Here is a 26,183-nt window from a genome sequence, read left to right as displayed (position 1 = left end):
AGAACCTTCGTCAACTTCATCGCACTTTGAATCACTATCAAGTAGATCGTGTTATCGAAGATACTAAGGAACTGTGCAACATGCTTCAGCAATATGAATATCTTGGCAACAGGATTGTCCTACCGCTCTTATTACCGTCCTGCCCCATGAAAAAAGAGCCTGAAAGACTAAATAAGAAGCTCATCCTACAAGTCAAATACCAAAACTTCGAAATCGGAACCCTTCATAGACTCATATTACCAGGTCTTCACACCGTAATCGCCTCTCCCAGACTCCCCCCAAACGCCGAACTAAGCCTTCTTGTCGTCAGAGGCGCGGGATTATACGGATCCAACTCAGGCGAGTATAGCGGATCAAGACTCTCACTGCTACACATTAGCAACTTTTCCTCACTCCCAGACTATTGAATTGAAACTCGCATATGCATATCCTCCCCCTCGTCCCAATCAGCCCGCTCACCCCCCTCCCCATCAACCGCAGCGCTCTTACTCGTAAACTTAAAGTAATCCCCCTCCCCCTCCATCTTGCTCCCTCCACTCTCCGCTGTCGAGAAAAACGGACTCATCCTTACATCTTCCGCGCTCGGCGTCGGTGGGATCGTCGACAGCCGCTGAATATGATGTTGATTCGCATGCACCGCCTGAGGAGCTTGTGGCATATTCGGAATCTTTGTCGGACATGCTGCGCTGATGCTCTGCCGTAAAGAACTTGGATTCGTGACCGAGCTAACAGAACTCGTGCGCCACCCCTTCGGCGACGCGGGCGCCGGATTCGGGTTTGACGTCACAGGCATATCGTGCGAATGGCTGAATGCGCGTTTGATTAGACCAAACGCCGCGCTCGCATTGCTCGAGCTCCTACTCGTCCGTCGACTCGACAAGAACCCGTTCTCGAACCCCATCTGGATAGACGAGATAGACGAGATGCTCCCGCTGCGCTCCATCAGCGAGAACACGCCGCGCCATCGACCGCGGACTGCATGGAGCCCCACGCGTACTCCATGGCGATGAAGTCGTCGCGCCAGTCCTCCATGTCGCGGATCCCGGCGAGGCAGACCTCGACGGCGTCGGCGATGATAGTGGCGCCGACGATCCAGGCGTTAGCGACGGCGTCTTGGGAGGCGAGGGGCTGCTGCTCGATGAACGTGATGGCGGCGTTGGCGGTCTTGTCGGTGGCGTGGTCGGCTATTTCGCGCTGCTGGCCCGCGTCGACGCGCAGGAGGCTGCGTTTGCTGTCGGTGTTCATAACCAAGAAACCAAGGCTTAATCAGCGCTTGACCCTATGCAACACATTGCATATGACAAGATCGCCCTCTTGGTGCAGTCGCAAGCAGGAAATTATGACGAAGGGTACTTCTGAGAACGGAATAAGATGCTACTGATTTTGAAGAGGCAAATGACGAGCGAAAGAAAGTGACAGTGTACTGTCAATGCCTTGACCGTTCAAATCGGCAAAAATAGCGATGAAGGACCGTATGCAATCCACCAAAGCTCCTCAAGCCTGCCCTCAGCCCTCGAAGATGACCTCATCCCAAAGAGGATTCGAAAATCTCTCCCTCAGCTCCCCCAAGCCCCAGTCTTGCCCTTTCCCAATCTCCGTCAAGGCGTTCTTGAACTCCGCAATCTGACTCTTGTACGCAATTTCCCTCATATACTGCCTCGCCTCCATCCCCTTGAACCTGATGCCCTCCCACTCCTTTGCCCAATGCGGTCGCACATTCCCGTAACTCATCCACAGATCACAGACCCGCTGTGAGAAACCTATCCACTCATCATCCGTCACTGCATCCGGAAGCGTCAAGATCTCGATACTAGCGGTGCCGAGATCATTCTCGCGCTGTGGCGCCATCAGCATGTCGCTGCCAGCCATGATGCGGAGCTCGAGCGTCAACCGCATGGGGCTTGACGGATCGTCTTTGTTGTCCGCAGCAGCGTAGACTAAGTTGATGACATCCCACCACGCCTTCTGTACAACGCTGAAATCCGGCTTTGATGCATCGTCCGCACGCGGTGGAAGCGGGATCTGGAATTCCATATCACGCACCCGCATGTTCTGGACTCCACGGCGGAAGTGCAGCGCGTTGGGCAGTAGTGTCTTATATGTAGGAGTTTTGCTTTCGCCGAGGGTCGGGGGTAGGGCGGCCATGCCGAGCGATGCGATGAGTTGGGCCTGCCAGTAGCCTGGGATGGCGTTGAAGAAGGGTACGCCGGTGATGACGCCGCCGAGCCAGCCTTGGATCCATTGCAGGAAGGTGTTGGCGTCGGAGGGATAATCGATGGCGTCGGTAGGGTCGGAGGTAGTGTTGAAGGTGTTCACCCAGGCTTTCTTCTGGTAGGTGAACCAGAACCATCTAGAGAATGTTAACACTGTCGGAGACTTTGGGGAATATTGAAGTAAGATTTGTGGAGTTTAGAACATACTCGCTATAGTAGTCTTCAGTGGCACGCCTTTCAAAGTCCTTCTTTGCTGAGGCAATTATCTCCTGGGCGTTGGAATCGTTGAACCAACTCTCTCGGAGGGCCTCGGGGATTTGATCGAGGCTTGCCGGGGGTACAGCAAGACCAACGTCGATTTTGATAGGTTGCTGGAAGTTATCAACATCACTGCCCCACGCGGAAGATGAAACAAGTTACCATTATGGCGTAGGTCATCGCATCAAGTTCTATCGTGATATGCGTGACGACGCCAAGCAGACCAAATGCTCCAGCAGCGGCTTTAATCAAGTATGAGTCATCAACTACGCGGAGCTCCCCATTGCAGTCAACGTATTCAACACGACGAACATAATCGGAGATAGTCTTGTGGGAGATGCCTGCACCGTGGCAGATAGGGCCGTTCACACCTCCAATGGTGACTTCAACGAGGATGACATCGACGGGAATCGCCCAAGCCTTGTTCGCGACGGACCAACGTCGGAATTCCTCGTTCGTTACGGAGACACCAAGTCGGCAAAGCCTCTTTCCAGGACCAGTTTCTTCTTTGAGCTCAATCGTCTTCAGTTCCGGTGTCGTAGCTGCGTTGTACTCGCCTGGGATGATAGACATAGGGTCCGGAATCGTGGTCACCGTATCCAGATTGACGAGCGAGATGAGAACTTGACTGTCTTCAGAGAATGTGCTGGACCAGCTATGTCGATATCCTGCACATCTCACTCGGAGATTCTTGGACTTGCTAAAGCGAACAACGTTTTGGACTCCGACAACCGTTTGGGGTAGGAATGTATATCGTGGAGTATTCTGGACGGATGAGCCCCAATTTTCGAAGGGGACGTTGGAAAAGCACTGCTAAACTGTAAGAACGACGTGTAGACAAAAAGCAACTCCGGAAGACTACTATGGCCACGTGGTGCCATTGAATAAGCTCACCTCGACAACTTTCTTCTCAGCATTTTCGAACACGATGGGAATGTCTTTGACATGAGCATGGTATGGATGGAGAGAATCTTTAATAGCAGCTTTCAATTCGAGTGGCCCAAGGAAGAGCTCTTTCAAAGCGTTCAAAAGAGAAAAATGATGAACAACAGGCGGACTTTGGTGCGACACGAGATGAAACTCTTCACCACGAAGCACATCTTTGGAATTTTGACCGCCAACAAAAGAATTGATCTGGCTCTTTAGATCAGCACTTGGGATCTGCTCGAAGGAAGCCTTATAGGCGTCGGTCTGTCGAAACGCGCGGAGAAAACCACGAATCTGGACTTCTGGATCGAAGGCTTCTTGAAGAATTGGCTTGAGTACGTCGTCCTTGAGGGCAGAAAAGTCGACTAGATTGAATTCGTCGTGGTAGTCATCGATGTGGTCTAGAATCTGCTGAAGAATATGGGTGCGTTCTAGATTCGATGCTTCCGGGGCTGCTACGTGTTGTGGCGCCATGGTGGGGGAAGGTATGCGGTCAGGTATCCTGATATGAGAGCAGAGCAAGGTAGGTGTAGTGATCTGGATAATAGCGAAGGTTTATGTAGGCGGCCGCCCTTCGGGGTGGGGTCCATTTGCCTTTGCCTTCCGTCAAGAAGGCGGCCCAGAGCTGAAGATCAAGGTTGGTAACGGTGAGAAGACGAACGACGAGATGATAGCTATGTAGCGGGTAAGAGGGCGAATCCTACTGGTTGCTGTTCTGAAAATGGCTTGGGTATGCTGACCGCCTATCTTACCTTCTTGGGCCCAGGCGCCGCCTGTCAGATGTTGTGTAACATAGGACTCCAATCGAGCCAACCAGCTGAGTTCCAGCCTCTGTAAAAAGGAAAGGTCTATTTCGTCATAAGATTTACATTAATGAAGTGGATATCCCACCAAATGTCGAGTCCTCAATGCAAATCGCGCGACGTTAACATTGTTTTAAGAAATATAAGTCTAGAGACAACCTCGCCTTCATTCACGAATTACCACATATGGGCACTTTTCGAACGAGCTGACCACGCATGAAACGACTTGGCAGGATCCAAGGCCACGGGCGTTCAGCTGAAAAGGCAGAATGTAAGCCCGGCTGACAGCAGACGGAAAGTCACATGGAAATACGGTGAGAAGGGGTCCTATACGTGCATCACTGCATCCTACATTGAGACTTCACGAGGGTTCGTGATGATAATGGCGCCGCCATGGCCTGAACGATCGGTGAAGAGCGAAGGGGATCGCGGTCAGCCGGCGATGGCTAGAGCTGAAGGAAGTGAGACCTCGAATGAGGCGAGTTTGGTGAGTGCTCTTGATACAAGAGACGTGCAGATTGCCCACAATTGACGCGTTTGTGTAATGAAGATCGCCAGAAGAGAGGAGGCGACGTTGGATGGGGTCGTCGGCGCCCTAGTCTGTATGGGGCTACGCCGTGGACAAGGTAACTTGGGGATCGAACCTCGTTAGACTGTCACGCTAGGCACGAAAAAAGGGGCTTCAAGAAATTTCCATATAGCCCAAGGCGAAGAGCATTTGTCTTCTTTAGATCCCTGAAAATATATTGAAACAACCTAAGCAGTGGCAGACAGGTGTACACACGAGACAGCTTGTTCTAGAATTAGTGTGCTACCTTTTCCATGCCCCTCGTGACTGTCAGCGCGCAAGACTTCGGAACTTCGTTCATCCCTTCGCTCTCCAGCAACAACACAGCAACACACAGCAACAGCTCCACAGCTACCATGACGCATCGCGTTTCATACGCCCATCTTGCGACGCCTCGACATGTCCTCACCACCTCATGCAACTCCAAGACTGCCAACAGGGAACCCACGCGGCCAGCTCCACTTCCGAGGATGCTGGTTGACGCGGCGCCATCACCAGGGCGGCGGCAAGGGGCCCAGCCACGTACACCTTGGCTAGCCTTCCATGCAACATACCTCCTTTTGCTCTCGACGGGAAAGGCATCGCTTTCTGGCAACACCAAGGTGGCAGTGCCGAGACAGTAAGCTTCGCGAAGGATCCTTTCTAGCGGTATCCATACTTCTAGTCGCTATCACTAAGAACGAGCATCTCTATGCAAGCGGCGTATTTTGAAAGTTGTTCATGTTACTGTTTGATCGTGCTGAACCCGCTTTCATCCATGACTCGACTCCAGCTGCGACAAGCCTTTGCCAAGCCGAAACTCCCAGAAACTTGGCTATCCAGCTGACGACGCCGGCAATGTCTGCTGAAGAGCTTCCGTGACGCGGCACTTCCTTCTCTTATACTATACCGCTTCCCGATGCCTCTGCTGTGTAGCCGCACCTTTTAACACCTCTAAAATAGCATTCTGTTAATACCTTCCCTCTATACTCGTTAATCATTGTCCATGCCATTTCCCACAATCTCAGTCCCATGTTTTCCCGACTATGTCTTCCTCCAAACTCAATCCTTCTTTCTTTCTTGCTCCAGAACATCACCCATGTCTTGGCTGATTTATCTCCATATTTCAGCGACAAGAAATTCGACAATGGTGAATACGGTTCTTACCCTATGCAGACGTTTCACTCGTCGAAGCTCGTAGCACCGCGAATCAACGTCCTCAGCACAAGCTCACGATGTGATGATGGATCGTACACTCTAATGACTCCGCGAGGTCATCGCGTTCCAGATGAAGCTCGGGGTCCAATGATCCTCGACCACCGTGGTGATCTGGTCTGGGCTGTAACTGGATACGAGCAAACCTATGATTTGATGGTTCAGGAATATGGCGGCCAGCAGTATTTGACATTTTGGGGCGGTAACGATGCTATAGGCGGCCACGGTGCTGGCGATTACTACATGGTATGAAGCCTTTTAAGCCTATCCTTCCATCGCGTCACTTGATTATCATCCCCTCCATGTCAGTACAAGGTGATCTTGTACGATATGCCTAATACAATGTAGATCGATTCAACATACAAACAGACCGCCAAGATTGGCGCCGCCTCTGGAATGGCCGCCGACCTCCACGAATTTCGCTTTACAGACCAAGAAACTGCTCTGATCACCGTGTACGATGTCCATCAAGTTGATCTCACCTCGGTCGGAAAGTCAAAAGACGGATACGTCTGGGATAGTCTTTTCCAAGAGATCAGCATTTCCAACGGAGAACTAATCTTCCAATGGCGTGCGTCCGACCACTACGATGTCGTTGAATCCTTTCACGACATTGGAGATGAAGGAGCACAAGACAGACCTTGGGATTTCTTCCACATCAACAGCGTTGAGAAGGACCCCTGGGGCAACTATCTGGTATCATCGCGCTATATGCACACCATTACATACGTCAACGGCACCTCCGGATCCATTGATTGGAGACTCGGTGGCAAGCGCAACGATTTTAAAGACGTCTCGGATGGTCGAGCAACGGACTTTACTTTTCAACACGACGCGCGATGGCACAATAACTACACCGTCATCAGTCTTTTTGATAACGGTGCCCAGTACCCAAGTCACGATGAAAATGCACCATATAGCCGTGGAATGAAGATCGCTATCGACGACGAGAAGATGACTGCGCGACTAGTGACCGAATACATCAACCCAGAGAAGCTCCTCAGCTCATCGCAAGGCAGTACCCAAATTCTCCCGAACGGCAACGTGTTAGTTGGATATGGATACAACGGGGCCTTCACTGAATACGCTGCCAACGGCGATACGTTATGCGATGCGCACTTTGGCTCCGCAAGTAGTTTTCATACCGGCGAAGTTCAGAGCTATCGCACAATGAAGTTCAACTGGACTGGCCGACCACATACAAACCCAAGCATGGCGATCGTCGACGGCTCCGCGTACGTGAGCTGGAACGGAGCAACTGAAGTTCACCAATGGGTGGTGAATAACTGTGAATACCAGAATGGAAGAGAGGAGTTGTGGCAGCCATCCATTAACGCCAAGAAGGATGGCTTTGAGACGATGATCCCCCTCACCAAAGTTCTGGGGCCCTATATTAGAATTGCGGCTCTTGACGAGGAGGGTCATACCATTGGAACTACCGAATCAGTCCCCTTCGACGGCGTGCGTATTCCCAACGAGACATGGCGCCACTACTCTGCTTACCAATTTCTTAGGAAACTGTCTTGCAGGAACTTCAACTTACCAGTTCAGCCAGCAGGCCTATTGTGTTTTTCATCGGCCTTCTTGCATGTGTTACAACGGCGATAGTCATCGGATGGGTGTTGAAGCGATTGCGCCGGCGGACGCATTTTCCGTATTCGAAGTTGCGATGGCCATGATCATATAGCGATGATATCCGGATGTCCTTGCCCGCTCTCTTCCATGTTATGTGATCTTTTTCTCGTCACAGATACCATTTGAAGCTTCACAACCCATGCGTTTCTCCTTGCCAAGCCGTCTCGAGACCTCAATTGCTCAACCTCCTATCAATTCCAAAAAATATGCATTCTCTTTAACAACGCTGAATTCTCATCGTACCACAAAAACTTATGGCATGCGATCAGGCATGTTCACTGGGATCGCGATCCTGCAGGGGTTGATCCGCGACACATCCCGTCTCCACGCCAAGCCACCTCCCGCGAATTGGGGCGATAAGGTGCGGCACAGCAACACCACGTCCACAACGCTTCAATAAGGTTTCAAGTACCTGGCATCCAACAGCTTTAGAAGCGCCTGACCGGGTTCGCTCCAATTGAGCGAGGGCTGAAGAGGCACAGCCGACCCTTGCTTTCAGGAACTGCGGAATAGCGGCGCCACCCGTCTCGTTCCGCATGTCTGCCTTGCTAAGAATAAATGAACAGCGAGCAGAGATAAGGCTCTCTCGAGGTAGTGTGCCTTGCGTTCCAATAGGATTGTAGAACGGAAGACAGTTGGTGGCGTCTGCGGATGGGGCGTTGCGCAATCCATGGTCCGACTGCATATTCTATCACGTCTTCTGCCCCAGCAGCGTGGAGGTAATGTAAGTCTGCGGGACTAAGAAGCCAGGAGTATGGCTGCGGATAGAGGAAAAGGTTCGCAGCGGGTATATCTAGTAGTGCATCACCTGGTACTGCTAATCTCATCTCCACTACACGTTCCAATCTTTCGAATTAGTCGATTGCTACAGCTCTCAGAGCTTGACTTTGAGATCTCAGAAACTTCTTCGAGCAATTGGCTTGACGACGAATCAAATCAGACAGCATGGGCTGCGGATCCTGTCTTATGATCACGCTTCGGCTTTTCCAAGCCCTTTGCGCCATCAACATGATAGCGCTGGGTGCATGGAGTACGTATCCCTCACATCTCTTAACCTTCTTCGTCAAGTGCGTATCGCAGGGCTCGAAGCTAATTTTTCCGTAGTCAACCACACCGTCACCAGCGCCCGCGAAAAAGGCGACGATGTCATCAACGCCATCTTCGAGGACCCAGACCGGGAGAAGCTGGTTCGAAACTTCTTCGATTCTCTCCTTCAGACGCCAAAGAGAGTGTGGTTTACTATCGGCGCTGTATGTACCCTTCTTCGTCCCTTCATGTCCCTCAATTAGGGCGTCTCCTCAATGCATCTAATTAATAGCCAACCGCAGGGCACCTGGACCCTCCTCTACCTCCTTCTCCTAACCATCACCTACCTTGTCTCTCGCCGCCGCGCACGCAAAAACCGGAGCATTCCTCCCTCCTACACAGATCCAGCATCTAACTCCATATCCACCCCAAAACGCCCCCACCCGCTCCCAACTCCCCTGCACCTAACCCTCGACCTCCTTACCACCCTCCTCCTAGCCGGCGCCTTCGCTGCCATCGCCTCTCTAGCTCTATCACTAGAGCCCGTCTGCGTCGCTCTCGACTTCGCAGCCCCGGAGACACTCGCATTCGTGAAGGTTTGCCCCATCAGCAAAGTCGAAGCTACTATGAGCGGACTAACATGGTAAATAAAACCGATCCTCCGCTTCTCAACAAATTTCGAAGACAGTTCAGAAGCTAATGGCTGCAGGTTACTCTTCGCCTTCACCTCCATCAGCTTAATCGTGAAACACTGCTGCGGCTGCCTCAAGCGCCGTCGTGAGCGGAAGGCGAGGAAGATAAACTTTGATCCTGCAGCTTTCTCTGCTGGTTCAGCGCCACGGATGGGGTATGTGGCGGTGCCGGCGCCGCAGATGTATGCGGGTGGGCCGCGTGCGCAGCCGATGGAGATCGGGAGGGAGGGTGAGATGCGGTATGATCTGCATTCACCGGTTGATGGGCGGAAGAAGGGGGGGTTCGTAGAGGTTAGAGTTGTGGAGGATGAAGATGGTGGGGAGCGGGGCAAGGAGAGGAAGGGGATATTTGGGTTGATGGGGAAGAAGGGAGGACGGAAGGGGTAGTGGGGATGGTTGGGTGACAACTGCATGCTTGGATCATGTAGGTGATGAGTAAATGATAGATGCATTATGAGATCGTGAATGGCATAGGCACACTGTATCTCTTAGGCCAGAGCTGATAACGTGTCTAGTAAGACGAATGCTGTGCAGAATGTGGTCATGAAGAAACCACTCCACCAATGCCATTGTCGCGTCTCTGAATCACCTAGATACGCGGGTATTCATGCGCGACAGTTGAAGACTCTACGCCATTATAAACACGTGCCTCTGCATGGGAAGCTCGCGTACTGGAAGTATCTCTTGGCGGATATTATTCTACAACAAGACTCCACACTTTGCGTCCCTGTCCGCCAAGACTTTCTTAACTAGGGAACTCCCCTCACGGGTCTGAGGTATCTCTTGACGAATATTACAGCTAAAATCCTGAAAATTCCCCTCACGTGTCACTAGCCCATCGCGGTAAAATGGCTAAGCGAGCTCCTCACGTGAGTTAATGCACCGTTCAGTTCGTCAAATTCTCAACTCTCAGATTATGTGTTTAAGGAAATTTTTGCAGCATTAAATGGAAACTAACCTCATTACATTCCTTAGATCCCCCATAACTCATCGTCAGATCTCAGTCGCCCCATCACGTGCTAGAAGCTTCTTAGCTGTGGGTTTGCCACGGGTGCGGCTCCGCAACTAGCGTACTGTGCAATCTTCATGGACTCAACACTTATGCGGCCCGTGGCCAAGACTTGCTTAAGTGGGTAATGGGCTGCAGCACTGCAGGGGTTCGTGCTGCACGAGATCGGCGCTAGGATCGGAAAGGTCCGAGATGTCGGGAGACACAAAGGAAGTGGGGCGGGAACGTGCTGCACGTGCGGGGCGTGGGACGAGGGATCGATTGGACAGAGTCTGGTCGGTGCCTTGGTTGTGGGACTGTGGGGAAGGATGGGGTTGGGTTGGTTGCTGTTGTGCTACCTGAGACTTCCACGTCTTGATCAATTTGATGCCACAAGTGCTCGTGATTATTTCGAACAGATTACTATTAGATTAGCTATGGTATTGAACATGTGTTGTTACGCTTTTCCTCCACTCCTCATCGCCTCAATCAATGAAGCCTAGCCAGCATCTTCCTCCATCCGGCCTTCTCGCCTTCCTCCTCGCTATCCGTCCCTAGACCAATCCACCTCCCATCATCTAGATCCACATCGTGTGCTTTGACGAACCCAGTCCGCGTCACGATCTTATGTCCTCCGTACGCAACTGCGAAAAGTATCAAACTAACATACGCCACAAAGAATCCCTTAGTGCTCCACGGCAAAAACGCCGTGAACCCTTGGCCAAAGATAATAATCACACACCACACCAGCCCGTACCACGCTGCGTACGGCTGGCACGGAGCTCTGTATGGAAGATCGGCCCGCGATCTATTCTGCACTTTCAGGGCCCGCATGAAAGCAATGTGTGAGCCGCAGATGCATGCCCAGGCGATGAAGCCGGCGACGGCGATGATATTCAGGAACCAGTTGAAGACTTCGCCGCCGTTGTTGCTGAGGTTCATGAAGCCGAGGAGGCCGAAGGCGGAGGTGAATGCGACGGCGTAGATGGGGACGCCCCGGCGATTCGTTTTGCTGAGGCACGCCGGTGCGGAAGAGGAGTCGGCGAGCGCGATGAGGATGCGGGAGCCGGAGTAGACGTTTGAGAGGGCGGCGGAGAGGACGACGGTGAGTAGAATCGCGTTAATGATGTCGGGGAGTGCTTTGACGCCGGCGAGCTTCGCGGCGATGACGAGAGGCGAGGCCGCGGCGTTGGTGGTGCCGGTTAGGAGGGCCTCGTTATTGTACGGCACGAGGATGCCGATGAAGAAGATGGTGGAGATGAAGCACGATAAGATTGTCCAGAAAGTGCGGCGGATGGCGCTGGGCATCGTCTTGCCTGGGTTCTCGCTCTCGCCAGCTCCGACACCCACGAGTTCGGTGCCTTGGTAGGCGAAACCGGCTTGGATGAGTACGGCGAGGCATCCCACGGCTTTGGCGCCGGCCGAGGAGGCGGAGGTGTCGGCGAGGGAAGGGTAAGGTGCGAATGCGCCTGGGGTACGCCAGTACCGGAAACCGATGTATCCGTCATCTCCTGCGCCCGCGTTGATGCATATGGCGAAGATGGCGAATCCGGCTAGGGCGATGACTTTGATGCTGGCGAACCAGACCTCGCATTCGGCGTACACGTTGACGGGGAGGAAGTTGAGGGCTGTGATAGGTACCCAGAAGATTGCGATCCAGACACCGATGCTGACTTTCTGCGTCCAGTATTGCATTACTAGTCCCGCAGCCGTAAGCTCGAGCGCGTAGGTGATCGCCCAGCTGAACCAGTATATCCATCCAAGAGCAAAGCCGAGAGATGGATCGACGAATCGTGACGCGTGTTGTGTGAAGGAGCCGGCCAGCGGATATGCGGTGGAGAGTTCAGCCAGTGAGAAGGTGACGACGTAGACGATGGTGCCGACGAAAGCATATCCTATGAGAGCTCCAGCAGGTCCAGCGGTGGAGAGGGATGTGCCTGAGGCAATAAAGATACCAGTGCCGACGGTGCCACCTAGTGATGTTAGTCTTCAAGTAACTGATAGCACATGAGGAGGGACTGCGTACCAACGGCGATCAATTGGAGATGCCGGCCTTTGAGGGTACGATGAAGTGTGTTAGTCGTCCCCGGGATTTGTTTCTCTACGTCACTCGATGAGTGGATAGATGATTTCTCTGCATTATCTGCCGTTGATTTGGTTGGAGGAGAGGGCACGGGAAGGGTGTTGAACTCCATTGGGGTAGTATAGTTTTAGAATTAGAATTAGATATAGAGCACGTTCGCGAGGCTCTACGTTTGTAATATATTGACTTGGCGGTGAAATAAGACTTGAAAGCTTAATGACGTGAGAGCTTGGCCATGGCATCTTGGCTATATATGAACGTGCAGGCCATGACGATCAATCCAGAACACCACACCCACGCGAAGAAAAACAATAGAAAAACTTGAAAGGTTACCATTTCAGAGTTTTAGCCGTGGGCCCACATGTAACGTGTAGGGAATACTACATGAAGCCCTTTTAGAGTTTTGGGCGCGGAGCCAAGCCTAGAATTGGACGGGAAATAAGAGTTTTCAAGTGGAGTGACCTATTTCGGCTAGCATGTCGCGTTCTGAGCAGCGCACCGGGTACCATCGGGCGGTCAGCGCAAGAATCTGGATGGTCAAGAGACGTGTTATTGCAACTCTGCTCGGACATCGGAGTCGTGCGCGGCATGAAGCGTCGTGGAGGGACGATGATTGAAGTGGTGATGGGATGTACGACAGGGCGCCTCTGCTGAGGGAAGAACGTTTCGCCGATGGCGTGGCGCATTGTGGCTGGACCCATCCATTCACCTCCGAGGTCCGGGAACTCAAGTAGGCCCAGGGCATTGCGCACGTGACAGTTTACTTGTGTTCAGTTGCTGTTGTTTTCGAAAAGCTCTATTCGATATCGGTGAGCCCTTATCGACAGTGTTTCAAGAAAGACGTGTTCATGTTTCCGTACTTGGTACTCAAAAGTAGTCACATGATCGACACATTCCCCGCTCATCACTTTTCTATTTACCTTTTCTATACAGCTACACTTGCGCAATGCACACTCGCCAAGACCGTGACATTCCCGACGGGTATGTTACAGTCTTGGCACGCGCGGAGTGGGCGTCAGGAACCACCTGCATGAGGTTCTCCAAGATCGCCGAACACCGCCAGAAGGCCCCCTACGCTGGCGCGAGATGAACAGAGCTAGCTCGGGTGCGTGGATGGATAATTCCTGGCGGTGGCCTAGGCCCTCGTGGGGGTGCGATTCAGTCGGGAGGCCGTCCCAGCGCGCAGGGCTCCAGCTGTTCTACCGCAATACGAGTCACGGATCTTACATAGCTCGTCTACCCTCTGCCCCCAGGGCCGGCTGAGCTGGCGCCCGTCATGATGCGCAATACGCCACACCCATGCTTGCCGATAGCACGACGGGTGTGGTGCACACGGAGCAGTGTCACGCAGCATGGGCGTTACGGCGCCTCTCGCGATCGCCTTCGATCACAGCCCCCCTTGCTCGGATTGGACATAGGCAGACTCAAACCCCGCCGTTGCCGTCAATCTGCTCCAACACGTGTTCTGTTTGGTCTATCATAGCGTCTGTCGAGGGTTAGGCTCTCGTTCATTAACGCCAACGATGCGGACCCCAAGATTTGGCCATATTTTCCTCTCTCACGAACGTCCAGTATTGTAGTAAACATACTCTTCAGCGTCATCCTTCAAGTGTCATTGGAGGAAGCTGATCAGGAACGATCAAGTCCCCTTTCCTGACAACCTCGCCTAAAAGTGTATTAAAGATTAGGGGCACCTGGCGTGATGGATAGCGTATGGAGAGCGACTTTTTACAACGACAACACCGAGGAGGTCAGCTGTGGGGAGCGGTCTTGGGCCCGCAACAGCGCCCTAAGACGGGTGACGTGGGACATCGAGTGCGCGCCACACGATTCTTTCGGCAAGCTACTCAGCGGAAGCTCACAGACTGACCGACTGCATACTGCTGCGTGGTCGAATGTAGGAGAGATAGCATACATATAGATGAGCAAGCGATACAGTATAGTCTGTGTGGGAGAGACGTGGGGAGCATGATCCCCTCGAGCTAGGGCAGTAGGAGCGCACGGGGATCGAGGCCCTTTCGCGCAGCGTCAGGGCGCGCTGGGACATGCAGCTGGTGCAGAAGGCTGCGCAAGGCGCTCGGCGTGCTGTCGACGCTCTGGGAAAGGCACGGGCACACGCGCTGCCGCCGTCCGCCCCCTGACGCCGTCGCCGTCGCCCCCGGGGTGATGTGATTGGTGTGATGCAGCGCCGCGGCATGGGATGTTAATCGGCAGGGTGCTGGAGTTTTTGGACTCAACCACCAGCACAGAATGCGTATTCACTGGCCCCGTCAGCTAGACTTTGCTCCTCGTTTTCTTCGGCAATGCGTCTATGGCCGTTGCCTTATTTTCGATCACTCACTGTGCTGCTTGCTGACACTCACGCTGGCCAGCTTATAAGTACTTCAGTAACCCGCTCAAATAAAGGATGCAGTTTCTTGTCTATCCACTCCCTCTCTTTACCTTTCGATAGGTTGTCAGCCTTGCTCTGCGTTCATAACCTGTTGCAAGTGTTGAAAACATCTCGCCCTTAACATCCCTTCCGAGATACTCTCACTCCACCCACATCTTCCGCAGCAGGGTTCAAGGGAAAGGACAACATCATGCCCGGGAAGCTCATCGCTCCGACCAAGGTGGCTCTAGAGCAAGATTCTAGTGCAGCTTCTGGTGTCTACGAAGACTCAAACGATCGCATCGGTGACCAGAGCCAGGTAATATACCCTCATTGACATCACCGACTCTTTGATACAACTTAGACTGACAAAATGCCACTCAGGGTCAAACCACCACAGACCAAAGACTCCCGAGCACCTGCAATGAGGAAACCAACCGCAATCCTGAAGATGGTGTCTCGTACTCTATGGCACGTTGGCTTGACGAGACTTCTAAGGAGGAACATTGGAACACATGCAGCCGTGGGTGACATCGATAGTCACAGAAGGCGGTCTCTTTCAGTGGTTGGACACTATACCTAAATACCCTTGATATGCTTTCAAGGGGCCCTGGGGCTGTGACTCGTCACTGCATCGTCTTTCTAGTCGGAGCTGGACATAAGCATGTTCAATTGCCGCCTCGAAACATGGACAGGAATATTTGGCTTTTGGTTCCTTTCTTAGTTATGATTCTGCTCTTCTTCGCTGACAATGCATGCTCTCCCTCATTGCTGTTCCCAATCGCCGTGACTCGCGGATTTTGTCGCAATCTATAAACTGGAAAATGGGCAGCCCAGAAGAAGCATTTAAGCAATCTTATTGGATAAAACACTGTCAATTTGGACTTTTGGTTGAATCCTTTAATAATGTAGGACGCGTGCTGTCGTGAAGTCGCGAGAACGACTCCTCCTAGGTCGATGTAACATGGGATACACCGACTCATCAAGCAACAACACTTACGTGGCCAGTTTGAAAAACTTAAATAAGCTTTCTCTGTCCGCCGCAGTAACGACCTGCTATCACCGGAAACCGAGGTGGTAAGTGCCTTCGCTCAATGTTATAAGTAGTAGTTTCTAACCGACTCTGCAAGCGTGAGCACCACCGTTGTCTCCGCGGCAGGACTTCAAGATAGCAAAGCAGCATCTCCTTAAGAAACGTTGAAAATATGAATGTCGGTGTCGAAATACGAGAAGTAGACTTCCAAGAATATGACAGAGCTGTAAACTCAAACCTTCATATATTTGCTACAAATGTTTTTTCTTGCAAGAAATTTTCTCGAAATTATTCAGCTCTAAAAACCTGCCTAGCATGCTGCGCGAACAGAAATCCTACGATGTCGTATGCAAGCGTCTCTGGGGTTGAAGTAGCTGACGGTCTTTCGAGTTCGGAATGCGCAGCTCGATGCCGCCACTAGGGGGGCTAGCCAATCTCTGTTAAGACAATGAATAGAATAGGCGCACGGGTAATACGCCTACATGAGACTAATCTAAAAAAAATTGCCGAAGGGTGTTTACACCCTTCGGCAAACCTTCTGGGCTAGCTCCAACTTCCAGCCCCCTACACAGCACCGCGCACGCGTTTGGACTTTAACCAACCCGGTTGATTTCATTCGTCTTCTAGAGAAGTATGATCCTGGGGAGTTGGTTCTTAGCGTGCTAAGATTGCCTGTGAGTATTATTTTAGACAGTTATTCAACTCTGCTAACTCCTTAAGGAACCTTACGAGATCATGTTACCTATCCTTCCTAAGCAGGATTATGAGAAGCACGGAAGAGCTGGACGGGCATTAAAATTGCCGGAGTGAGTGGAGCCTAAGCTCAAGGCGTCACTAAAGCCTCTAGTGGGGTAGTGGGCAAAAGAACCAGCGAAGACTTCTAAGGCGTAGAGCTTGCAGGCTGAAAATATTAAGCAGCTCTCTTTAGAGATGACCGCTGTGATGGGAATTGGCTGACTTTGTCGATCTGTGATGATGGCGGATGGATGAAGGATGAGGAAGAAAATTCGGGAAAGGCTGACGTTCAGCCTGATCACGGGATCCGCTGACTCATACCGCACGTGACTCTGAAGGTACCCAACCAGTTCTTCAAGTCATACTATGATTTATCTGGCTTAACATAGAAAGGAAAGCCCTTATATATCACGAGGATATTTTGCCTACGCCGAAGGCTTCAATCACGGTTCTGTTCCCATTTAGACCACGACACCGTCAATGTGAATATAATCAGCTGTGTAGCCGCTTTGAATTTCTATGAAAGGCGGCGCATTGCGGTTCGAGAGAGAAATCTTGCTCTGGTAGATTAGGGAGTAGTACATCGAGCATTCAAAGCCGTCCTGTGATACGCGAGACATTCTTCCGCTAGAGCTAGACTAGTTTCCTACTACTAGCCGTTGATTGGCTACAAGGGAGAGCGAGGCAACAGAATTGCTTTACCCAGCCAGAAGTGGGCGATGGTCGACTCGACTGGCTTTGAAACACTTGGAGGTTAAGGGTTCCTTGCTCGACGTCGGAAACGAGAGTTCGCCGCTTCGGGTAGCGACAGAAAGGGTCTAGGGAGGCCAACGTTTCAAGAATTACCCCGCTAATGGTTTCTGGGGTTATATAGGAAGATTTCGGAATACACTTACCCAGTCAGAACTTTACGACGCAAGTGCCGGAACATATGCTGACAACAACCAAACAAATATACAGGCAGTTTCGTAGCACCAAGGAAACGCTTTTTATTGAGATTTCTCTGTGTGTTAACTTCCTCATCCCATCTAGAAGACCGTCGTCCTTGTCGTCGATGCGAGCCGTATTGCTACGGTATCCCTTGCCTGACATCACGGGAACATCTAGAGGATCGATGTGACCCGTGAAGTCCGCGCGGTGCGTGAGGTTGCGGCAACAAGTCCCACCCCAAACAAGTCACCGTATCTGGAAGCAGTGTTAAGGTTAACGTGGCTACAAATGGAACGTCAAATACCATAGATGGCGAATCCATGGAGGCGACGAGGACCGTGAAGAACGCCGAAATTGTCACTGACAGTGATCATTCTTCAGTGAGATCTAACCAAGATTCACCCAAATCTAATTTGATTGACCTCTCAAGCTCATCCTTTACGACGAAGAAGTATCAAGCACCACTGGAGCTTCGAAAGCTCGTCGCGAGCTGTATCGGGGAAAGCAGGAACCTCCGAGCGCTGCGGGTCTTAGGACCGGCGGCTGCTATATAGTATAGTGTATTTCTAGTTCTGGCACTTGTCTCATCTAGGATACCAAGACGATATTCAAACGACATGAATGTGCCGAGTCCAACACCAAAGCAGAAATCTCCTACTCTATGGCACGCTGGTTCTACGGGAGTCTGGAAGAGGAATACTGGCATACTTGTGGTGGGACTTGATTCCTAAGAGTTTAAGTAAGCCTAGCTATAAAATAGCGATTAGATCTTCGTTTAATCTCAGAGAAGAGACGTGGTCTAGATGACCTCAACAGGAATACTCCAATCCGGCGCCTGACAATCAACGATTCAACACTTGTATTGAAATCAAGCCTTCTGAAATGAATCGTAATATCTCCGTGATTGAGATTACTAGGAAGAAAGATAAGGAGCTACCAAGGAGCTCAAGATATTTGACGCATATAGACCATCGACACTGCAAATTCAATAAACCCGATGTACACACTAAGCAACGATGAACACATCGATGGAGTTACGTTGCGCGGAATGCCGTGTCGGCCTTCGACTGCTCGGCCATGTGTATGAATCGCCTAAGAGGTGACAATATGCTATTTAGTTGGTGCAAAAGTTTGTTTTCGGTCACTGTGATACTAATTGCGCCGAAGGTGGCGCCGTCGAGCAGATGCGAACCAGGGCGTTCGCGATATTTCAGCCATTTTACAGCCTAAGTCGAGTGTTAAACAAGCCGTAGAGTAGATGTGGTGAGCGATGACCTCACAAGGCTGAGACTTGGGGGATTAGCGGCAGGGTGGGGTGAGTACGGCCCGAGAGTACGTGTGAAGCAGTACTCAATCCGTTCCAGTGCTGCTGTGGCTTTTCAGGGCTGTTCTTCAAAAAGGACATCGCGCATAGCTTAGCCCGCAGATTGAACGGCTGATGGACATCGCTCTAGTGACGGTCGATTGCTAATCTATACCAGCTAGTATGCCCAAAGTAATTCAATTACGAACCGTGAGGTGTCCAGGACTCCCGTGAAGAGATCTAGTCGCTGATGTGAAACTTTAGCGGCCGCAATCACAGTGACGGTAAATCGCTAAATTCTGTATCAGCAGCTAACCTAGAGCGGCTGACCTCAGTACCGTATCTTGACTAGCGGACGCAGTAAGTCCGACAGAGCGAGCGAACGGTCCGTGAACGGGCCGCAAGGCAGATGAACGGATGAACGGGCCACTCGACGCCCTCGAGCGAGTCGTGTGAACGGGCCGCAGATGAACGGGCCACTCAACTTCCTCGAGCGAGTTCGCGCAGCCCACTCAACTCCCTCGAGCGAGTCGCGCGGGCCGACTGGCCAACGAAGTGTAGCAAAAAAGAAGCAACATGTCTCGCATCCAGTCAATTGCCTTCTTGCACCCTGCAAGACAGCGTAAGATAAGATCATTGTATCCCTCTCTCAACCTGAGAGTGCAAGGATGCCAGTGGAGACTTGAGCTTGCCCTCGCCGCCCCGGAATCTCCCTCGCTGTGGTATAAGAGCACCATCCTCAGACTAACCCCACCATCCCTCAATACGCATCCAGTCTTTCAAGTCTGATTCTCCCTTCCAAAAATCATCTTTAGGTCTTGTCTCTTCATTACTTCAGCCAGCTCAGCACTGCTTCTCTAGGTACCTTTGCCTCTACCAGGGAAACACCCTCTCTGTCGCAAGACGCCCATGGCTCCAGATCAGAGCCCACAGCCCGAGAAAGAGAGTTCTGGGCTCGAAATTCAGGAAAATGAGACGTCTTCGAAATCCGCAGCCAGTCTTGCGAAAAATCGCCGTGAACCGGTACTATGCCATTTCCGCCCAACTCTTTGCCGTTACTGACATTTCTCTTATCCTAGAACGACAAGCACGGCCCCGAACCCCTCGAATTCGACAAACACGATCCGGAAGGAAACATCAGCAGTCCTATTGAACGTTGGCTGAACGAGACCGCGAAGCAGGAATACTGGCACACTGAGAGTCGGCCTAACGTCCTGTAAGGCTCAATGTCTATGCAACATATAAGCAATGCAAAGATAGATATGCCCATAGCGCTAGGCTGCGGAGATATTACTTTCCTTAGAGTATATTGGTCAGTGATGCTGGCTTTCAATATGGATATCCTGCTGGACGTAGAGCATGAAATAGACGAGAATAGAAGCAGTACCTACGAGTGATGGTTGATCTTGGCTTACTACACATGTCCAGTCATGATGTGTCATTTTAAGGAGCTAGAAGATCGCGACTTGCACTTGATAGCGCGTCTGACGTCACATAACTAATCCCGTGACTCTGGGGTATGTTGCAGCTTCGTCACGACAACGTGATGCTCTTTTGCACGAGTTTGAAGCAACAAATAACTTTTTCCGGTGGGGAAGGCCTTCTGCTTTCAGCCTTGCGCGGGTGACAGGGCGCGAGCAGTGGGGTAAACGTCGCAACGGCCTGTGAACCAATTGGAAGCACGGTAGACGCAGCCACATCTGCAAGGTTGTTCGTCTGAGTGGCTCACGTAGTGTCGGCGCCACCGTAGTAACTCTAGCAGCTTTGAGAAGTAGCAAGTGGTTGATTACCCCCACGTTGCAATCGGCCAGTTGGCAATGTTGCCTTCTTTTGCCTAGTAAGAATAGCGTCATGTAGCTGTAGGAGGGGTGGCAGGAGTCGGGTATCCTTCTCACTGATTCTTAGGTCACTCTGTTCTTGCAACATAAGAGCTTGTCATGCTGTCCCGGGGCCAAATTGCTTATATATCCCTGACGTTCAAAGCTCTCTGGGCTCTACGCATTCTCTTCTTTCTGAACGCTCTACGAAGAGACCACCATGCCCGCAGAGTGTTGCGGAATATACACCCGGGAGATCGCCAGGGGGGAAGAGATACTGGCACCAAAGTTGATGAGGCTGGGAAATCTGCAAATGCGGATATTGATACTTCGTGGAAACTTAACGGAATCAAGGTAAAGTGAACAAATTGGACTCACCCCAACACATTTGCTACTCCTAGCGGAACTCATTCTTCTAGAGTCCGCGCAAACCTAATCAAGCCCCACCCGCCAAAGATGATACGGAGACCGCTGCCTTCCAGCGTCACCTGCGGCTTCGAGCGCAGTCCTTGGAGACGCCCGGTAAGCCCTAGTCAATGGCTCGCAGGCTTCTCCAAGAAGTAAAAGAGGAATACTGGCACATTGAAGGACGTGGTAGTACGTGAGATGACTAGTCAAGCTTTCTTGTCCGTGCTCGGAAGTTTTCGAGACCTCGGAAAGACCTCCGTCGTACGTGGTGGCTAGAGACTGCTTGGGTTTGTTTTATCTTTGCTATTCCATTCGTTGAAAGAAACAGCTTAGAAGTCGAGAAAATAAACACGAGTCATGTCAATTGAGCTTCCACAATGCCGACATCCACAATCATCATTCTATTTCTGCGTCATCTGAGAATTTCAGACATCGCTCCGACCGTTGATAATGTAGGCAGTACTCTAGGCATTGTGGAATAACGGAGGGATCCTGCGATGGGAAGAGAATTGAACCGCACTGAGTGCAATCTGGAAAAAAGCTGGCTGCTGAAGATGATATCCAGCACAAAACCTTCAGGCTATCTAACAGCATGTTTTGAGAGCCGTGCCTTGCCCGCCGATTCGAAAGTTTACAGGAGTCGCCGAGGACGCTTCCTGACGTAAGACATGGGTTGAATCCAGACCATTTACATCGTCTGTTGGAGCCATACTTTCACTGCATTCCTCTCATTGATCTTCGCTGGATGAGACGAGGTATGACCTAACAGTAGCTAGGTTTGAGGAACGTTGCAAGGTGTCTTTTCTTTCATTTCACTCATGGTAGAGCCAGGCCTCCCCAACAGATCGGGCATACGTCAGAGCTGGAAAGGAAAGGCGGCCCGGCTTGGTAGATTAGCGACCGTGCTTGGCTACCTACTTCAGCCTTGCGCGTATGCACGGTGGTACATCGAGATCGGCGTGAACCTCCCAGTGGGAGGGAGAGTTTGCTACTCAAGTAGGAGCAAACGTCCGGAAAGCGTTGGATTTGATGAAGTGCCCTGGGAAAGTGGGGGGCTTCGTCCTCAACCTTGCGGGCAGCGTGAAGGGAGCGTGGGGGGAAAATGAGGGAAATTAGTGTCCCAGCCAAGGGAGCGCTCGGACTGCTCGACAGCTAGCCGAACCAATTAGCAGTATCGTTGGACCTACTTACAGGTGCATGGGCAAGCCCACCGCATGGCATATGCGTCGCATGGTGATGACGGCGCTGAAATGCAGCACATGGAGCACGCAGCTTTCCGAATCGGTCCATCTGCCTTCTGTTGCCTTGCAAGCCAACTTGCAGTTCGATTATCACTTGCATTTCCACCATGCAGGAGTGGGAAATACGAGGAAAGTCCGGCGCAGTCTTCCGCGGTCGTTGTAAGGATCACTTTGATGTGGCATAAAAGGGCCCTCTCTCCTCGACTTGGAACCCGCTTCCTTTCTTGACATGCAGTGGCCGGCATTTCGATCTTCAATCTGTTTCTTGATACCGATCTTTCCAGCCTTCATTTCCTCAGCTCCGGACATACCCACAAAACACACGCAACTGTACCATGGCGAATGACCATGCGTGCAAGTCCAATGGAAGCAATGCTGAGACTAAAGAGTTGAAGCCTCCGCTGGCATCCGATGCAAAAATCGACCCGCATTCGAAAGCCAATGGCATCAAGGTACGATTTACATTGTTCTCTGAAATGTTTGGGCCTTTAACGTCAGTCATGTTCTTTAGCAGGCGCAGGCAATTAATGACTGCTCTGATCCCACCGCTGGAAACTTCGGGGGCCATTCCATGGACGAATTGCAAGTTCCGAGAAACGGTCTACCGTATTCGATGATTCGATGGCTTAACCAGGCGCCAGAGGAGGAATATTGGAATCCTGAAGGCTCTGGCAGGGGTACCTAATGGTACCTACTTCCTGTCAGTCGCTGGGATGGCGATTATTGGGCGGAGAGGGAGAATGTTAGTAAAAGTTTTGATTTCGATAGCCAGAGAGAGATCTGCTATACATGAAAGCCCTTTTTCGCATTTCGTTTCGATTGAATGTGCTTAGATGGTGGACATAATCTAGAGTGTCTCTGAATAAACGTGTAACTGCGGAGGAGACGAAAAGAACGAGAGCCAAGAAGTAGCCATTCGGAGAAGATGGCCTACAGCTCAAGCCACCGACACTGACCTGTAAGACCGTGTGAGAGACCGTGTTAAGTGCTTGCGGGGAAGCTGAGGGGTAAGGCTGAGGTTCGGGTGGTGCCCCCGCCCCCACGCATCCCACTCGCACGGACGGCCAAGAGTGGGTCGTCTTCGTCCCAGGGGCCGAGCCGCTGGCGCCGTCACATTGATAGCGTCGGTAGTGCAACTCTTCTCGCACGTCGTGCCGTCTTTCAACTTTCGTTCGCGACACGTAAACCACATCATCGCTAACGGAACTGCATGAACACAGCTTTAGCGCAAGGATAAATGAATTCGAGGGTGGGCGGGCACGCGTCTGACTCGATCTTGAAGAGATTTATCGGGCTTGAGAGACTGTAGCCCATTCTCACTAAAGAATGAATCAGTTTCAATTCAGGTGGAAACTTGAGGTCATTGAGGGAAGAGTTGAAAGATGACATACTTCTTAAGTAGAGTACGTGGAGCCATGTCAGTGTTTTCAGACTTCTGAAGACTTTCGACATCGTCGGTTAGTCGGGAGCACGTGATTTCCCATTCGTATTGGACTTTCTCTCGTTTGAGGGACAATTGAATCGTCCACCCAGATCGTACATACTTCCACGTGTTCCTCTCGTGGTCTTGCGCCCGACGGTCGTTACTTTCAGGCTCGGTATGACAATTCTAACGATCGCGGACGAAACTGTCGAGGCATAGACTCGGACCCATTATCCCGTGCCAAGATTTCGCTCATGAGGGAGAGTGCTCTTCGGAAATAACAGATGTCGGAGACGGCTTCATCGCAGTTAGAAGGCTGGGACTAGAGCCGCGACCACAAACGGTAATGCGGGCAGGAACGGGAGATCCAGTCCGCTGCAATTGTTGTATCCGTGCGCTCTGTATATTGCGGCGTAGTCAGTTGATTGGTGGCGCCGCTGCGAGTCGCTGAATTTGCCTTTTGCGTTCGAAGTCGTCGGCTCTGTCGCCGACGGATGTGCGCCTCCTACGTGTCGCGTTATTCCTCGGCCTTATCCTTGCAGGTATGCCAAGTCTAAGAGCAACTTGGAACAGTCGAACGGAGTTTTACGGAGTATCGGAGGCTATTTTTTGAATCATTCAGCGTTATTGATGTGCCCTTTCACTGACCGTTGAAAGGTCGTTTGCAAAATACGCGACTCGAATCGTACTGCGATCGCAGCCTTTGTAACGAGAAAGGCTTGTTAGCCCTGCAGACCCTTGGTAAAGTGTCATGCTCAGACTCCAAGTAAGAACCCGCCAGGGGGGCGGCCCGTAGGGTGGGTCACCAACCCCCAGCATTCCGGCCCGTCAAGGCTGAGAACTTGCCAGGAAGCACGAGTCAGCGCCAATATACCAGGCAGGGTGCAAGGAGGTTCCCTGTACCCCTACAGCGGCTTTCAAGGAGCCGCTGCGTGTTCATCGGATGTGTCATTTTGCGGATCTACGAATACGTTTTCTGCCATACTGATTCCTGCCTACCAGTTGGTACACCGCTCAAGTCGCTCGGTCGGCACATTGCGATCAGCGGACTCCTTCGACTCGCTCCTCCATCAACGTTTAGTGGTAGGGAAAGATAGCCACCCCGGCCGTAATCCTGGGTGATCCAACGAAAGATCATAGTCTGGGTGAACTGCAGGTGCTGTCGGAGAATACGGCCGACAAGGCCCGATTCCATACGGTCTGGGTGTATCGAACTGATTCAAGCAAATGCGGCCATACCATGTATCCGGTGAGTTTGCCTTCTCGAGTAGGGCGTGGAAATCCTTTGCTGGGCAAAATGAAGCGTTGATACAGACACGAGCATATCATTCCCCTTTCGTTGAGCTCTGCTTTGCCGTGGCATACGAATGGGAATTGCCCGCGGCTTCTTTGACTTCGTTTCATCTTTCTGTGCTCTTTAGAGGTTTAGCTCATTTCCCCCAAATCCTTTCAAGACCTATTATCCTTCGGATAGGAAGACTTCCTACTCGTACAAAGTCCCCATGGCTAGTCACCGACAAGACCAGCCGAACGCTGGAGATGCTAGACCAAAAACCCGGAATGCTGAGGACCTGAGCACTGGTGCTTCTTTGGTCGCAACTGTTGATTCTTCGTTGAAGTCCGATGCACCCAAGGTACTGAAGCCAAACCTTCCCAACAGCCTTGCTTTGACTGACCGAGTTCTTTCATCCAGGAAAAACTTCCAGTTCATCAAGTTGCATCAGAAAAGAAGCCTGGTCTCGAAGCGCCCCATACTGCTAGCTTCCACCGCCAGCTTCATTCCCAATCTCAGCGATCAGATACGAATATGCCTTATTCGATAGTTCGTTGGCTTCTCGAGACACCAGAGGAGGAATACTGGGGATACCAATGGACATTATGGGAGGTTTAAGACGGCTAAGACCCTTAGCAGAAACACGTATCTGAACTCGGATATTCGATGGAGGTTCTCGTAGGCAATTGGTTAAGTGTAAATCTTGGGAGCCATGAGGTTACTTGAGTAGCACAGGAAGCGCGGCAAAATCATTAGATAGTTGAATGTGTCCGCGGTATAGACAATATCGTAACACTGTTCTTCAATTGCTTTGGCCTAAAACAGACGCTCATTGCACTTTGATTCCTAGATCAGAGTGGGGATCAATCAATCAATCAACTTTGACGTCTCCAAGTTGATTGATTGCTTCGTTGAACAGGCTGTGATTGATTTGATTTGATTTGATTAATTTCTGAGATGCTCAAGTTGAGTTGATGAGATTGATACTTTTTGACCCCCAAGTTGAATTGATTGGTTTGATTGATAGATTGATTGATAAGTTGATTACTACTTAGGAGGTTTGATGCCAATTCGACGCCAGGAGCGTATAGATTGCAGAGCACTAAGTAACTCAGGCTTCATATTAAGGCGTCGTACGCCCAGGAGATCGCCAAGTTCGCTGAAAATTCTCTCACAATCAGCTGAGGAGGCTGGGATGGAGTAGATATCAAGGGCTAGCTGGCCTAGAATAGGATAGCGATCTCTTGTGATAACCCAGTACT

At 51.3% G+C, this 26,183-nt stretch overlaps 7 protein-coding genes across 7 annotated transcripts; 5 read left to right on the top strand and 2 right to left on the bottom strand.

The window, feature by feature from the left end:
- Window positions 1-841: 841 nt before the first annotated feature.
- BDZ99DRAFT_208768 (uncharacterized protein) lies at window positions 842-1,443 on the top strand. Its single transcript, XM_033713316.1, has one exon. It carries the CDS (start codon window positions 980-982, stop codon window positions 1,379-1,381), a length of 402 nt encoding a protein of 133 aa, XP_033569029.1. The 5' UTR covers window positions 842-979; the 3' UTR covers window positions 1,382-1,443.
- On the bottom strand, window positions 1,350-3,872 carry BDZ99DRAFT_577051 (uncharacterized protein; the record flags this gene model as incomplete). The annotated part of the gene is made up of 4 exons (XM_033728645.1): window positions 1,350-2,350; window positions 2,421-2,584; window positions 2,634-3,281; window positions 3,366-3,872. 4 exons carry the CDS (start codon window positions 3,870-3,872, stop codon window positions 1,507-1,509), a joined length of 2,163 nt encoding a protein of 720 aa, XP_033569028.1. The 3' UTR covers window positions 1,350-1,506.
- A 1,883-nt stretch (window positions 3,873-5,755) lies between these two features.
- Window positions 5,756-7,797, top strand: BDZ99DRAFT_428915 (uncharacterized protein). Its single transcript, XM_033717204.1, has 3 exons — window positions 5,756-6,209; window positions 6,312-7,424; window positions 7,478-7,797. Exons 1-3 carry the CDS (start codon window positions 5,781-5,783, stop codon window positions 7,640-7,642), a joined length of 1,707 nt encoding a protein of 568 aa, XP_033569027.1. The 5' UTR covers window positions 5,756-5,780; the 3' UTR covers window positions 7,643-7,797.
- A 422-nt stretch (window positions 7,798-8,219) lies between these two features.
- BDZ99DRAFT_504090 (uncharacterized protein) lies at window positions 8,220-9,703 on the top strand (the record flags this gene model as incomplete). The annotated part of the gene is made up of 4 exons (XM_033724013.1): window positions 8,220-8,628; window positions 8,703-8,848; window positions 8,927-9,267; window positions 9,334-9,703. Exons 1-4 carry the CDS (start codon window positions 8,544-8,546, stop codon window positions 9,701-9,703), a joined length of 942 nt encoding a protein of 313 aa, XP_033569026.1. The 5' UTR covers window positions 8,220-8,543.
- Window positions 9,704-10,737: 1,034 nt separating this feature from the next.
- Window positions 10,738-12,755, bottom strand: BDZ99DRAFT_428910 (histidine permease). Its single transcript, XM_033717203.1, has 2 exons — window positions 12,331-12,755; window positions 10,738-12,277 (listed from the first exon to the last, which is right to left on the bottom strand). Exons 1-2 carry the CDS (start codon window positions 12,497-12,499, stop codon window positions 10,794-10,796), a joined length of 1,653 nt encoding a protein of 550 aa, XP_033569025.1. The 5' UTR covers window positions 12,500-12,755; the 3' UTR covers window positions 10,738-10,793.
- Window positions 12,756-21,690: 8,935 nt separating this feature from the next.
- Window positions 21,691-22,128, top strand: BDZ99DRAFT_208646 (uncharacterized protein). The gene has a single exon (XM_033713315.1). The coding sequence runs from the start codon at window positions 21,803-21,805 to the stop codon at window positions 22,088-22,090; it is 288 nt and encodes a 95-aa protein (XP_033569024.1). The 5' UTR covers window positions 21,691-21,802; the 3' UTR covers window positions 22,091-22,128.
- A 3,022-nt stretch (window positions 22,129-25,150) lies between these two features.
- Window positions 25,151-25,545, top strand: BDZ99DRAFT_577044 (uncharacterized protein; the record flags this gene model as incomplete). Its single annotated transcript, XM_033728644.1, has 2 exons — window positions 25,151-25,282; window positions 25,342-25,545. 2 exons carry the CDS (start codon window positions 25,151-25,153, stop codon window positions 25,537-25,539), a joined length of 330 nt encoding a protein of 109 aa, XP_033569023.1. The 3' UTR covers window positions 25,540-25,545.
- Between the last annotated feature and the right edge of the window lie 638 nt (window positions 25,546-26,183).

This window comes from Mytilinidion resinicola, assembly GCF_010093595.1.
Source record: "Mytilinidion resinicola strain CBS 304.34 unplaced genomic scaffold BDZ99scaffold_34, whole genome shotgun sequence".
Classification (NCBI taxonomy): Eukaryota; Fungi; Ascomycota; class Dothideomycetes; order Mytilinidiales; family Mytilinidiaceae; genus Mytilinidion; species Mytilinidion resinicola.
The sequence above is the reverse complement of the archived record's forward strand: the minus strand, read 5'-3'. Positions and strand labels throughout refer to the sequence as shown.

Bases quoted from the DNA above. Each gene is read 5' to 3' on its own strand.
- BDZ99DRAFT_208768 (XM_033713316.1), top strand. From the start codon at position 980: ATGGAGCCCCACGCGTACTCCATGGCGATGAAGTCGTCGCGCCAGTCC.
- BDZ99DRAFT_428910 (XM_033717203.1), bottom strand. From the start codon at position 12,499: ATGGAGTTCAACACCCTTCCCGTGCCCTCTCCTCCAACCAAATCAACG. The intron at 12,278-12,330 runs GTACGCAGTCCC...TAACATCACTAG, and splicing joins TCTCCAATTGATCGCCGTTG to GTGGCACCGTCGGCACTGGT.
- BDZ99DRAFT_208646 (XM_033713315.1), top strand. From the start codon at position 21,803: ATGGTAGAGCCAGGCCTCCCCAACAGATCGGGCATACGTCAGAGCTGG.
- BDZ99DRAFT_428915 (XM_033717204.1), top strand. From the start codon at position 5,781: ATGTTTTCCCGACTATGTCTTCCTCCAAACTCAATCCTTCTTTCTTTC. The intron at 6,210-6,311 runs GTATGAAGCCTT...AATACAATGTAG, and splicing joins GTGCTGGCGATTACTACATG to ATCGATTCAACATACAAACA. The intron at 7,425-7,477 runs GTGCGTATTCCC...CCAATTTCTTAG, and splicing joins AATCAGTCCCCTTCGACGGC to GAAACTGTCTTGCAGGAACT.